Genomic DNA, 15241 nt, shown 5'->3' with positions numbered 1-15241 from the left:
TATTGGCCACTTAACTGTATCACAAAATGCAAAAAAGTGTTTTTCATTTTATAGGATGAAGTCATTAGAGAATGCTTTGAAGCTGTTAGAGCCAGTTGATGTTCATATCAAAATGATCTCTGATCAGCTTAACCAACTTGCTCAAAAACCTGTGGACATCACTGGCTTTGCCCTCATTGATCCTGGAGCTCTACATGGCGGCTTAAAGGTACAGCAATGTGCTTATGAAATAATTATACAGGTCTTATAAACTTATTATACAGGTGTTATATAACAAAATATTAAAAAGATTATACAGCAAAGCAGCCTGATTTTGCTAAGCCCCTTAGAGTGATGTATCTGACAAAAATTGAATTCCTTATTTTCTAAATGTAACCAATGAAACAAAACATTTTATATGGAAGCTTGAATTGCATTATTTCAAATATACTTTCTTGTTTGTTTTCTGATGCAATATTATCTGTAAAATGTGTAGCTAAAACAGTAGTCACATCCATCTTTAAGGCTCAATAATGTCTATATTTCTGTGTCATACCGTGTCAAAAACCACATAAGTGTACTTGAGATTACTTAACTGAACATGGAGTCAAGAATATAAGAATTTATGTTACTTCATTAATGCAAGTAATAAATCTAGTTTGTCTGATGCTAACAGGTCTATGCTTCCATTACTTGTTATCTACATTGGGCTGTCACAGGGTATCTCCTGTGCAAGACAAAGAAAGCAAACTTCAGACACCAAATGTGCCTTGGCTGATTGACTTTGAGGTGTTTTTTGCCAAATCATCACTTTCAAATATTATAAGCGCAGTTTCACATTGTCACTTGCATCCTCATATTCTATATTTGCCTATGTACTAATTCTCTTTGAAAGTGTGAATATAGTAGCAACCTTGCTTACTGGCTTTATTCTTCTCCTCAGCTTCTGGGAGAGCACATTAAAAAAGAACTGAGGCTCGTGGCTGAGTCTGAAAGTAAAGTGGCCAACTCTGCAGGCCTGAATGAGGCTGAACTTCAAAACAATCTGCCTCTACAGCAAACCATTCAAAACTGCACACACCGTCTGCAGCAGCTAAACCATCGATTGGGGAGAGCGCGGTCAGCACTGCAGACTCTGGAGCAGTTCTTGTCCCGCTTACACCAGCTGGATGTGGAGCTGTCCACAACACCAGGGACACCTGTATTATCATCAGCAGCATCTATCAGAGAGAGGCTTCAGCAAGCCAGGGAGGAAGCTGTGGAGTTAGACTGCATGCTGCAGGATGCAGGGATGAGTGTGAAACTGGGTACTAGGACTAGCAGCTGTCAGGCCATGGTGTCTACACTGTTCAACCGTGCTGCAGAAATGGAGGCAAGTGGATGTGAAGGAATGATAGGATCACAAAAAAAGGAGGAAGAAGAGCAGAGGGCAAGAGTTCTGGAAAAGAAAAAGAAAGTAACCCTGCTGGCTGCTCTAAGGGAGGTGCAGGGAACGCTGGAGAGACAGAGCCTGAAGGAGGCCACTCTGCCTGCCCTGCAGCACAGGTTAGAAAGGGTGGCAGGCGTCCTTGCAAAACTTTTCACCATGCTGTCACATGGCTAGGCTGTATTAACATTACAAGCCTTATTGCACATGTGTCGTGATGAGTCACATTCACGCAATATGAATGCACAGAGAAATGTGATGTGAAAAAAATAATTACGGTAGCACAGCCATAGACTGTACAGTACTATGCAAAAGTTAGAGACTGTTCTTTCATTTGTTTGATTTCCAGTCAAAACGACCATTAAGCATAAGTTCATTTTCAGCATCAAAAAGCAGGGAACCTATAAAAAAACAATATATTTAGCAATAAATTTAAATTCTCTAAACCCCATACCCCAAGTATAACACCCAAATATAACATTTTTCCATCTGTCAAATTGTAAAAGCAACCAGTTACAGCTGTGTCCTCCTAACAAAAGTTGTTCACAGATCTGTTACTGACATTATGTTCTCCTTTTAAAGACATACAAAACATTCACCCAAACAACTAACCAAACACGTCTTACCTGCCTTGCAACGTTCTTTCTTGTGCATTTAAAATGACTGAAGGAGATATTTCTGATCCACTTACATAAGAAAGTCAAAGGGACATATTGAATATTTCCAAAACTGGAATTCAAAAAATTATTAAAATATATAAAAAGGTGGCCCCTAGCATCTGTGCAAGACCTAGCAAGCCACCAAAACTGTCACCATCACATAAATAATATTTTAAGCTTTCATCTTTGAGAGAGGAGAAAATCAAGCTCCGCTCTTATTTCAGATCTGAAAAATCACTGGTGTTTCGTTCCATTTTTCCACTGTGACAAGAAAATATTATGCTGAGCCTGAAAGGATATCACTGAATGTGTCTGGTATTACGCAGAAAATGCAACCAGCTTCTAAGACTGAACTTTGTAGATGTGGAAAAAGAATGGAAGCTATAATAAAAGACAAATGGTGGACACACTAATTACAAAAAAAGATGTGTTTTGTTGAGGCTTCTGTGTAACTTCTGTTAAATATATATTTTCTTTGTTTGCTCTGATGCTAAAAGTGAGTAATCCGCACCAAATGGCTGCTTTGACTGGAAATTAAATAAATGAAGGGCAGCCTCTGACTGACACATTCAGTTTACACATATTTAAAAAAACACATATTTAAAAAAAACTTTAAAAAATCGATCAGAAAAGGTTAGATTTTTGTGTTTTTTTAATCATCTGTCATCTGTCACATCATCTTTGAAGCAAAGATGCCTCTTCAGGCCTGCGTGTGAACATTTAATTTTTTATATTTGTATATTTTTTCATATCTATAATTAAACCTAATTATAAATTAAAGGTTTAATTAAAGGTTTATAATTGATGAGAGGTAGCCTACACCGTTACTCACATTAAAGTGCTGGGTAACACTTTACATTAAGGGCCACAAATTATAAATTAAAGGTTTATTTATATATCTATAAATAAACCTAATTCTTTTTTCACTATTGTGTAACATTTTGATATTATGATATCATTATCTGTTTTATATCTTTTCCCTCTCTGTCCTCAAGATTGCGTTGTTTAACAGACCTGGAGAATAAGCTAGATGCTCTGCATTCTGACATCCAGAGTCTGCAGGATACATCTGCACACACAGCGGGCCTTACAGAGCTGGAGGAACAATGGAAGGAAACACACAGAGTGATAGCTGAAAGGTAAGAACACTATGGAGCAAAATAATTCAGCAGTTATTACAATATGTAAATGAAAACATTAGATATGAAGCTGTCACTGCATGAGAATAATGCATATTGCTTCATCTCATGTAGTCAGGAGGAGTGCCTTTCTCTGATAGAGCTCCTGAAGAAGTTCCAGAGCTGTCGCAGCCATCTGGGCAGCACCCTCCAGAGAGCGGAGCAGACCATTAGTGAGCAGGCCTCCTACATGGGCAAAGACAACCTTCAGCGGCTCATAGGCAGAGTATGACCTGTACCATTATTACACACATACACTGTAATACCCTGTTTGAGTACAGTAGATGGCAGCATTAGCCACATTATGTTACAAATGTATATTTCATCCAGCTTATTTTGTGCAGTTCAGTTGCATTGATGAGTAAACAATCTAAGAGCTAATGATAAACGGAGCTCTCAGTTAACAAGGTACTCAATTATGAATTTCTAAGAATTTAATCAGCTACTTAATAATAAATAAACCTTATTTATCAGTTAACTAATAAGTCAGTAATGGGTGATCAATGACTTATAAACAACATGAGCAATAATCCATTTGTGGCCCTTAATGTAAAGTGTTACCCAGTGCTTTAATGTGAGTAACAGTGTAGGCTACCTCTCATCAAATACTATATAGTACAGCATATATAAAATTTATAGTAGTTATAAAGTTCAAGATTTAAACAATATTTTATGTATTTGTGCTCCTGTCATTTTACCACATTTGTAATCCTATAGAAATAAATGTTATGTTTCTCTATAACTCTAATCCAGGTGAATCTAGTCTTTGCATTTTATGACCCTTTTGGGAAAGCAGAACATGTGCTAAACTGACAAAACAGAATAAACTAAACCCAGAAAAGGGTTTTAGAAGAGGCAAACTACATATTGTTGTTGTTGGAACAAAACCTCTTAATAACTACAGGAGAAGAAAAAACTTACTTTACTGTTTATGTAAGTCAATGGAACCAGACATTTTTCCACTGCCATTTCTTTTGGTCTGTTCATCATGAAATTTACACACAATGTAAAGGTCAACAGGGGCTTCCAAAATATTTAAAAAACTGAAAATGACAAAATTGGAGATGCAAGAGTTTTGTTCCGACAGCAGCGATATATATCAGAAAAAGTAGATTAATCTCTGCATAAAGTTACTTTTATGTAAGTAAAAGTATTAGAAAGGTACAAATCCAATGCAACTACATGTAAGTGCATGTAATTAAAAGTTACTGGTTACTACCTACAGCTGAAATCTCTACATTATGTCAATCCTGAAGTTGAAGTGTGGGCACACATACAGTCCTTTGCAGTTTAATGAGGTTGAAATAGATAAAAGTGATGCATTTTGGTTCCATAAAGCTGTTATTGCTCTTTTTGTGTGTTTTATGTGTGTGCAGGTCAGCGGTATTAAATCAGAGCTGAATGCTCTTGGGGATGGGGTGGAGGAGTTCAGGGCTGTGTGCAGGCAGCTGCAGTCTCAGATGAGGAAGATTCCAGACTGCCCGGACACTCCATTTGAGAGCGAGGCTGATGCACTCATGGACCGCTGGCTGGATGTATGCTGCTTTATTTCCTGACTACTGTTTAGAATGATATTGTTGTCTGGAGTGACATGTGAAGCCACACCCACCACCCACATCACATGCTTATTTTCACTTTACAGAAGTGTAATATCTACAATACATGATATCTGTTCCTCTTGGCTTCCTCTTCAGGTGACTGAGAGGACAGACTGCTGTCTAGACAACCTGCAGGTTGGGTTGTCCCTATGGGAGAAGCTCCTCCTAATGGCTGGAGAAGTGGACGGCTGGACCACCCGCAAGCTGATGTCACTTGCCCAGTCACAGCCCTTTCAGACAGAGCAGGAGGTCACTGCTATGCAGGTAAATAAAAGACTTAAAGTGCTTTTCAGACACTTTCCACAAACAAGCAGAATTTATAGCAATATGTTGTCATGTTTGTGGATTTGTAGACTTCATGTGCAGTTAATTTTAGCCAAACTCAAAAGACGAGTGTCGCTCAGCAAATATATTGGAGGCCATTTCCACATTCTCTGAGGTTGTGTTAAGCATTTGGCATCTAAATCCTGTTGCACAGGTTGTGTGTGCTTTTATGCTACACAATATTTAGTGATCAAGTGGTTAAATCCACTATATATATAATGTACAAAAGTCAGTAATTAAAATAGTTAAAAATAATTATAACTCAATAATAATAAAAATACAGTATAACATGACAAATTCTTCTTTTAAAGAAAGTTTTATTATCCTAGGAAATTTCTTTTTACTTATTTGTGAATTTATAAGGGCAGCATGGTGGCATGGTGGGTAGTGTTGTCGCCTCACAGCAAGAAGGGCCTGAGTTCAATTCTCCGGCCAGGCGACCGTGGTCCTTTCTGTGTGGAGTTTGCATGTTCTCCCCGTCTCTGTGTGGGTTTCCTCCGGGTACTCCGGTTTCCTCCCACAGTTCAAAGACATGGAGTTAGGCCAATTGGACATGCTACATTGCCTGTAGATATGTGTGTATGTGTGAATGTGTATGTCTGTCTGTCTGTCTGTCTGTCTGTCTGTCTGTCTGCCCTGCGATGGACTGGCGACCTGTCCAGGGTGTATCTGGCCTTTCACCTGATGGCAGCTGGGATAGGCTCCAGCACTTGATTGCACTCAGCAGCACACTATTGCATAGTATGACTGTCATGTACAGTCTATGACAATGGTTAAACTCACACTTGACACGCCCAGATCTGATTACAGAAAATGATAAATCAGCTTTAAGGTCTGGGTCATAACATTTGCAAGAGAGGGCAAGCTTGAGGTTAGGAAAGCAATGAGGAAAATGGACATGTACTCTACATTCCTATTGTACCCGTTCCTGTCCCAACCGAATTAGAAAGCTATTATTAACAGCTATTTAAAAAAGAAAACTCATTAGGGAATTCTTTAAAAATCTACTTGAAGTGATTTGAAGGGCCATATTTGCTTGTGTTTTTTTGTCATGATTCATTCATTTTTACATGATAATTTTCCAGCTTCTTTATCCCTTAGAATTAAAGACTGTTCTAATTACTGTGCCTTTCAGATTCACATATAGATTCTATTTTTCTTATTGCTGTCCTATATTGTGCCTCTTTCAAAAAGTAGTCCAGGCTGAAAACTTCCTTAGAACTTCACAGTGAGTGGGTGGAAATAAACGGCTGTAGGATGAACATGTAGATATGTGCAAGTTGGTTTTTGTGACATCATACAAACAATGGATTCAAAACTTAGTTTCCATATATGGGCTTTACGGACTTTGGAGCGAATTGTACATTTTTAGCCTTTAACAATGTTTACATACAATTTGCCTAGTAGCAGCACAACATCTGTTGAGATGGGTAGAAAGAGTCACAACAGCTTTAACTATTGAAACTGTTTTGCTTCTGAGCCAAGTGGTTAGTGCCCATAAGTGTGGAGTGTTGGGTTTTTAAGTGAAACAGCTCTGTCCAATTGCCCCCATAGGAAGAGCTCTGGACCCAGGAGGAAAACATAGAACATTTTCATGGCAGGTCTGTTGAGATCCAGGAGCTGCTACAGAGCAGAGAGCACCCACTGGAGCTACAGGTAAGTTTGCTCTGGCCTGATCAGTGCATGTGGAAAAAAAACGTATGGTCCAGACATGATAACTGCTGCTGTAGTTTTTGTGGCACACCTTCTGTATGGCATGTGTGTGCTCTTCTGTGGTTTCCAGGTGATTGAAAGCCAGCTAAGGAAGAGAATGGGAGAGGTGAAGGAGCTCTTCGCTGAAACTGGTGATGTTTTCAAGGAGCTGGTGGCTGTCAAGGCTCAGGTGGCAGCCAGGATGGGAGAGTGCATGTCTTCCACACTCACAATAAAAGATGCCCTGAACACACTCAGTGCACCTGGGAGCCCAGAGTTCTTTCAGGAAATTCAGGTGCAGATAAGCTTGAATAAAAGTTTTATAATTCAGATGTTTAGCATTGCAAAACTGTACACCGAAAAAGGTGCTTTGAATTGACATGAATGTGTCAAAGCTGTTATATCAACATGATTCTTGCCAAAATATGTAAATTTGAAAGACTGTAGTTGCCTTGCCTGTAACAGCATGTTCTTGTTCAACCGTCATTGTACTCTGATAATTTCCTACAACTTTTAAGTATTGTATGGCAGTTCAGTAGTGAAGTTATGGTCCATTATTTAGGATTGGGTCCCCATATTAACCCTCAGAAATCTAGAGTTAGAATTGTGAGTTTGTTATACTGTTTGAATTGAATTATCTAAGTATGTCGTTAACTACGTAGCTAGTTGCGATGTGGTGTCTGCTAAATAGATTTACATGCTTCAATGTTCCAAAACCCATTATTTTTCCTCATACGGTCCATCTCTATTCACTGTCTGTCTAAACTAATTAAAGAATAGTGCATTGCCTCTGAATGTGCACAATACTGTCATATCAAATTTAAATCACAATATCAAATACCATCTCTGTAAATTATGACTACAAATGTGTTTCTTATTAAGGTAATGTAGAATCCAAATGTCCAAAATTTCTCTGTTAGTTTGAGTGAGTTTCAGTGAACTGTAAATAAACGATCAGTCAGTCAAGTATAATGGTATGGTGATAATCAACATCTAGGAGTTAACAACTGCATTGTTGGTTGCCTTAAAGAGTGCCCTCACTGTTTATTCCCACAGGGATTATCTGAGCAACTGCGGGCAGAAGAAGAGCAGGCAAACACTGTACTGCAACAGGTGGCCCTCCTTACCAGTGTGGCCAGCCCTGAGAGCCTGAACACTCTGGCTGAGGAAGGAGCACGCCTGCAGGAAAGCATCTGTGCAACCAAAGAGATGATTGTGCTGAAGAGAAAACAGGCAGACAGCCTCAATAACGCCAAAGATACAGAGAGAGAAGATCTTAATTCTCAAGGCTGCACTGTTCAGAGAACCCAAGATCTTCCACCTATGCAGTCAAACCTCAGCGACACTCAACATCCACAGGGTCAATTTTCATCTTCTCACAAAACAGAAGATTCACCTCAGGAAAGCAAAGAAAATGAGAAGCCCCTTGAGGAGCCCCCAGATGTCACAGACCTGAAAGAAAGCACTGCCTTGGCCAGCAGACTGCAGGTTGACATTCTGGACACAGGCACACAAAGCACTCGGGCAGACACTGTGGAGAACCTAAAGGAACCAAAGGTGAGAGAAATGTCTAAGCTGTATCTTACTGAAAACATCAGATACATTTCATATGTGATCACATGTTTTTCACAATGTTATTGTTATTGTAAAAACACAATCATGTTTCATCATTTGTTCATATGTTCATACAATTGTGATCACATACTTGTAGCAACCCATTTTAGCACGTTACACATGTGAAATTGAGTCAGGGCTAGAGATGGCATGAGACCACTTTTTCCTTCCTGACACTAAAAATTAAAACCAGTGATTATTAGAACTAAGCCTGTATTTTGGACTGCATCTCTAATAATAATGCTAACTTCAGCTATTGTGTATGGCATTACAGTAGCATGTTAGCACTAAGCTAACAGCATTTCAAATGATTTTTTTTTTTGGTCGTTCTAGATTAAATGCAGACATCTGAAGCTTTCTTTCATTTTTTGTTTTATATTTTTATATTAAGCTTGTAACTGACACATTAACATATTTCATTTTGTAGCAGTTTTACAGTGACTCAGTAAAGAGTGCTGACAGAGCTGCTGCTGTTTTCCATTTCTAACAATGGACAGAAATGCACTGATCACTCACAGTCAATGATTTATCTGGGATTTCTAGAAGGTCTACACTGACCTTTTCTCACTACATTAGTCACATCCATTGTAAATCAAAACATGATTGGTTCTTTTATGGTATGGTAATGGAGTAGACCCAATTGCAAAGAGAAAAACTCATGAATACTGGGTTGTAATGGAATCAAGCGGAGGAGATTTGCTGAATGATTGGCTATATAGTGAGTATATATAATATATTAATAAGTAAAATGGAGTACTCAAACGAAGCTGTTCAAAAATGCAACACATAATGAACAGCATAAAAACTTCTTTATTTAAAGGAGAAAGATCAGTTTTCAGTTAAACTTTTCTCTTTTTTATTGTATAGAGTAAGAGTATCTTTTTAACTCTCTGGAAAAGTGGGTCAGACTTTCTTTAAGCCCTCTTTTACTTTTTTCTTTGTTTTGGAGTGTTTTGTCTATTTTTTCTTTTCCTCTTTGTTTTGAAGCTATTGGTCTCTTCTGTTTTCTGTTAGTTAGAGTAAGACACTTTAGTTACCATACCAGTCACCCCTCTACTAAGGTGTGACACTAACTGTTGTTTACAGCCTTAAATGCAGAGGTCTACAGGTGTGTCTGGTTGGCACTGATTAGCCTGTGGGCTTCTGGGAACTGGAGTTCCTCGGGCTAATAGCACCTTGCCAACATCGCCCTCTGCTGTATAGGCTGGACCCTTACACAGCCACTTCCTGGTTATGTTAGTGGTTAATCTGATGCCAACACCTCATGTCCTGTATCTACCTAGAAAAAAATCCAGATTAGATCATTTTTTTCATTGGACATTTTAAGAATTTAACCCTTCTGTTTCCAACTTAACAATAATTAACCAAAACTTAGTATTACCACAATACATACAGTTTAAATACAACATGTTGTTTAAAGTGAATAAAAGCCTAGAAGACTCAGAGGGTTCCCCACAGTTGAAACTTAGATATAATTTTCTGAGTACTATGTCAAGCCATGATGTGAGAATGAGAAAATCACTCAAAAAAATTGAAAACATGAAAAGTTAACATGTGGAAAACTATATAAAAAAATCACCTGTGGTTATAAATTTATTTGATTTCATATGATTCGTATGATGAAGGGATATTTCATGGATCAGTGTATAACATCCATCAAAGCTGATCTAGGACTCTGACTGCAGCTTGTGATTCTTTTCCATGCTTTTTTACAGGAAAGCACACTTGACTCACAAAAATATTTTTTTCAGCCATTTGAACTGCTGAAAATAACCCAAAGGCATATTGAATTTTTTTATTAAAGGAGCAAGCTGAAAATGGCCAATTTACCAAAAAAGATGAAATTGCACTGCAAAGGTTAAATACGTCCAAAGCTGAGGATTAGAGTCATTTCTAAGTAACATCTTAACCTTTCCAAAATTTCTTTCTTTTGCACCAGACAGTCACATTACTGCTCTGATTGATGTGGAATTGATCATTCAGGAGATCTGAAAGTAGCCCCAGAAACATTCAGAAATGTCTCATCTGGCAGCTCAGAACATGATCATCATTATCCTAATCCTGAAAAAATTGAATTTTGAATACTGAAGACTGGAGCTTCAGTGCAGAGTGGAACAGTGCAGTTTCACAATTCTGTCAGCTGAATGTTTTCTGATGTGTAATCAGGTGGTGTTGGGCCTAAAGGCTGAGGATAATAGTGACTTGAAGGTGAAGGTCAAACGTCAGACCCCCTTCAAGAAAGAAAGCCAGGACGTCCATGTGCTCAGCGACAAAGATAAGAAGAACAGGTACAGTACGAGCACCCATAGCTCTAGTGATTAATATGTCTGCTGATCAACTTTGTGTATGACTGCAGGCCTGACATGACTTTTACCAAACAGTATATATGCATTTCATGATAAGCATGACAAGAACATATAGTACTGTGCAAAAGTCTTAGGCCAGACAAAAAATATTGAAATTTGATTCCATCTTTTCTGGATGGCACCTGAGCCATTGCATGGATTTCTTTGTGAAATTCCACCACCAGTAATTTCATGAAGGAAACTCAACCAGGCGTTGGATGGTAAATACGAATACTGGGGCGTCTTGAGGAGATGTTTGGAAATGGTTGAGCTAACACATTGACAGACATTATTCTAAGGCTGTTAAAATAATTCCTGATGATGAATCACATTATTTTATGTAGATATTGGCAGTTAATCACATTTTTTATTTGCTCAAATTTGACCCAGAAGAAAGTTTTTTTTCATGTTCAAAGTAGTTTGCAACTGAAAATCAGAATCATGGGCCTACATTAAGATCAGAAAAGGGCAAGATAAGATTTTTCACAAATGCGTATTACAGAAGGAAATCTTAATTTAGGAATTACATCTTATTTTACTGATTCTTACCACAGATTAGGAAATCCTAAACCAATAGTTCAAAGATTATGGTCAGTTGCTACCTTAACAGACAGGAGCATGCATCCAATGCTGAGGGAGGCCACACCCTACCGTCAGGCATGTAGAACGCAGTCGCGCTAACTTTTCTCGGTTGACATTTGTTTCTCACGACCTCGCCTTTACAGCCATATGCAAGCCGTGCTAACATTCTTCCTTCAAATAAACAGCTACACATTAAATTCTCCTCATTACTGTAATACTTTATTTGGTGAGTTTTCATGAACATTAGCACACAAAGTGTGAGAGTTTTGAACTGCAGAGTTAGAACACGAATCTCATTTTGTAGTATAAATAAACATCACATCCTTATGCTTGTTATGCTGCTTGTCATAACTGCCTAAAAACAACAGAAACAGAATGTTAAAACAGAAGTTAGGACACCTTTACATTTGTCTCAAAGTTTGCACAGTATTTACGAAATTTTGTCTAGTTATGATATTTCTGTGATACTGTTTTCTTATGTGGAGTTAGGATAAGATTTATGAACTTATGAACTACTGTAATAGCTACTGTCCTAAAGTCAGTCTTAACTGAAGTCGTCATGATGACTAAACAGATTTCAGAGTTAGGATGTTTCTGTAATATGGACCCAGGGCTTTATCTGAATGCATTTTTATGCAAATGAATGCTAGGTTCATGTGAAACAAGGGAATGCAGTTTAACATTTTCCACCTATGGCATCCAGTGAGAACAACAGTTACTGTATGTTTCAGCCAACGAGTATATATATTATATACACACCATAAATACAGTCAGGAGTTTCATTCACAGGGTTAATATAGCTTGTGAATCCGTGTTAAAGTGGAGTCTCTTAAGGGGAAACTGTAGCTTAGCTGTGGCTTGCTTGTTGATTTATTCATAATTCTGTCGCAGGCACTGTTCACCATAGTCTGCTGAGGGTACTTATAGTATTGCTTTAAAAGCCATTTAAAAACATATTGACTAAAAATGACAAAAAAAAATTCAAAATGAATTAGAATAATTTTTTGTTGGTTCATTTGGGAATAGAACAAAAAATACACAGACATCAGCTGTCTTTATTGTTATTTTGTTCTCGTTTCATGACATCAGAGTTGTGAGATACCATTTGCCAGTGCAGTGGGAGACAATGGTAGACATTTTTTTTTTTTTTTTTATAAATGTCTCAGGTAACTTAAGACTTTTGCACAACTAAATATACATTCTGTACATTGTTCTGTACAAAGTTTTGTTTTTGTTTTGTTATTGGTCCAGTGTTAACCCACATTTTAAAATACAATATATTTTATTTCAGATGTTATGAGAACAGACTTTAATCACCATCAGCTCATACACTCATTCCAGCTCAAAGACCTTCCAGGCTACATGTATTAACCCATCCTGACATCTGAACCCTCCATGTATTAGTTTCCCTCAGGGTGAAGTGGGGTGTTTCCCCTCCCTTCAGAACCAACTGCAGCAGGTTGAGAAGAGGCTGCAGTTGCTGAAGGAGCAGAACGCAGACCTGCCTGTGCTTTTCCCCTGGTCAGGGCTGGATGAGAGGCGGGGGGCTTTTGAACAGGCCCATGGCCTCCTAGAGACAGCCACAACACTGAGAGATCAGATGAAGGAGCAGACTCAGCTCGGAGAAGACTCCAGCTTGACTGAGTTGTCCTGCAGTAGTCTGGAGATTATTGTCTCCAGCCTGATCCAACAACTTAGTGTGAGCTCTTTTGGATATACAGCACATTAAAATTAGAACAAAAGTAGAAATAACAGTGTTCTATTTCCTTTCTTCTGTTCTATAATAGAGAAACTTTGTGGTACTGAACTTTAAGAGCCAAATTATTACTGCTTTTTATTGTTTAAGACAATGTACTGTGTATGTATGCAGGACACATGTGAAGGTCTTGATGAGGGCATTCAGAAAGAACAGCACTGCAGCCTCATGCTGAAACAGTGCAGTGAAATCCTGGACTGCTTGGAGAGGAGAATGCAAGAGGAAATATCTCGGCCCCCTCATGTAAACGACCAGAAGTCTCAATTGGAAGCTCTTAAAGTAAGGATGCTTTTACACAAATTAGGTTTATCAGTTTTAGAAAGTTGCTGTGCACTTTTGCATACACAGAGGATGTGACAATACTGAAATATAAATGAAAAACTCATACCGTGTTGACCACCACGAGATATTGCAGCAGTGGATCATTCTCAGCACTGCAATAACACTGATATTAGTATGTGTTAGTATGTGTTGTGCTGGTATGAGTGGATCAGACACAGCACTGTTTCTTTGCTATCTTCTATTCAGACATCAGCATTTTTATATATATATTATATCTATATTTATATATTCTTCTTATTATTATTAATAATAAGTTTGGCAATAATGTACATTAGGTCCCCATTCAGTCCACAATTTTAATGAGTTCCATTTCACAACATGTCTGAAACAACTAGTCAACATTCTATAGCCCTTGACTACCTGGCTGAGTAGTGTTTGGTTTTAGACCAGGATAAAAATGCTCTGGAAACCCCAGTGTATCCGCACACACTGCTACTCCTACATACATACAAATAAAAAGTTGACCTGTCACTACAGGACTTGCTTCAAGCTGTGGGTCAGGAGGATAAGCATCTGCAGGTGATTGAAACTCAAACTGCTGCTTTGCTGAGGAGCTGCACTTTAGAGGGTCAGGCAGCCCTGTCTCAGGATGTCCAGGCTCTGCTTAATAAGAGGTCAATGCTGCAGAAGTCCATTGACAAACAGCTTGGCCGTCTAGGATATCAGAAGACAGAAAAAGGATGTTTTGAGGTAAGAGTGAAGATCCACTTCTTCCATAGGCCATCAGTCAGCCATGGTGCTTGCACAAAATAAGTTAAAGTGACCAGCTCTAGAAAAGACATGCCTTTTTCATGGTGTGATGGTAATGCTTTTATATCATTGGGGTGTGTGCTGATGATGAGGCCCCAGGAGACAACTGCACTCAAATTTTGTGCCTTTTGCATAGCATTTACAGTGATTTGAATAAAGATATATGCCATTTGAAACAGAAGAAGAAATTGAGGCCTCATTTCACCAAAAACCTTGTTCTATGCTGTAACTTTTGATTTAAACGTTAGTGTGAAGCATCAAAGAAGCTATCGTTCAGCTAATGTCACTACCATTTTATTTGAAATAAGATTGCATGATTACATTTGGAGAGATGGCTCCTCAGAATCTGCCACCTGCAACAGACCCTTCAGTGACCTCACATGAGAATGTATTTCTTCCTATTAGTTTAAATAGACATCTTGCTTCATTCACAACGAGTTAGAAACAGCTGTCAGACATTTGCAAATATTCGCACACATTATAAAACTAAAATAGATTGTATATGGAGAATGGATTGTTATAAAAAAGCTTTATTACATAATAGGCCTAAATAATAAAAATAGCTAGTTATTTATTCCGGTTTTGCTTTGTTGTTGCTAAGGTATTTCAGGTGGTTGCCAGGGTTTTATTAGGTATATGCTGTGGTATCTCTGGTGATGGCTAGTGGTTTGCTATGGTCTTGCTTCTGTGATCCAGATGGTTAGCAGGGTATCATTAGGTGGTTGATATGCTATTTCAGGTGGCTATTAGGCAGTTGCTATGGTATCTCTGGTGGTTGATAGAATGTTACTATGTAGTTATGTTGTTAGATGGTTACTATGGTTTCTCTTATGGTTGCTAGGGAGTGTTTGGTGTTATGTTCCAGGTGGTTGCTATCGTATATGTGATGATGGCTATGGAATCGTAATTGGTTGCTAGTATGTGAATTTGTATTTAATGTTTATAGTAACTGGAACTGTAGCACTTCATTTTGATTTTGTAATGCGTAGGCTATAC

The 15241-nt window shown here is 38.2% G+C and overlaps 1 protein-coding gene across 2 annotated transcripts in view; it reads left to right on the top strand.

Annotated features, from left to right (window-relative positions):
• The window catches only part of LOC108412110 (nesprin-2), a 132918-nt gene that overhangs the window by 32327 nt on the left and 85350 nt on the right, over positions 1-15241 (top strand). For both annotated transcript variants that reach the window (XM_017684013.2, XM_037537746.1), the window contains 13 exons: positions 55-208; positions 923-1524; positions 3060-3203; positions 3318-3468; positions 4619-4777; positions 4937-5104; positions 6719-6820; positions 6948-7151; positions 7913-8413; positions 10637-10758; positions 12802-13096; positions 13268-13432; positions 13973-14185. In XM_017684013.2, coding sequence (XP_017539502.1) covers positions 55-208; positions 923-1524; positions 3060-3203; positions 3318-3468; positions 4619-4777; positions 4937-5104; positions 6719-6820; positions 6948-7151; positions 7913-8413; positions 10637-10758; positions 12802-13096; positions 13268-13432; positions 13973-14185 — 2980 coding nt within the window. The remainder of the gene's footprint in view (positions 1-54; positions 209-922; positions 1525-3059; positions 3204-3317; positions 3469-4618; positions 4778-4936; positions 5105-6718; positions 6821-6947; positions 7152-7912; positions 8414-10636; positions 10759-12801; positions 13097-13267; positions 13433-13972; positions 14186-15241) is intronic.

The sequence above is a fragment of the Pygocentrus nattereri genome, chromosome 4 (assembly GCF_015220715.1).
Source record: "Pygocentrus nattereri isolate fPygNat1 chromosome 4, fPygNat1.pri, whole genome shotgun sequence".
NCBI lineage: Eukaryota > Metazoa > Chordata > Actinopteri > Characiformes > Serrasalmidae > Pygocentrus > Pygocentrus nattereri.
The sequence above is the reverse complement of the archived record's forward strand: the minus strand, read 5'-3'. Positions and strand labels throughout refer to the sequence as shown.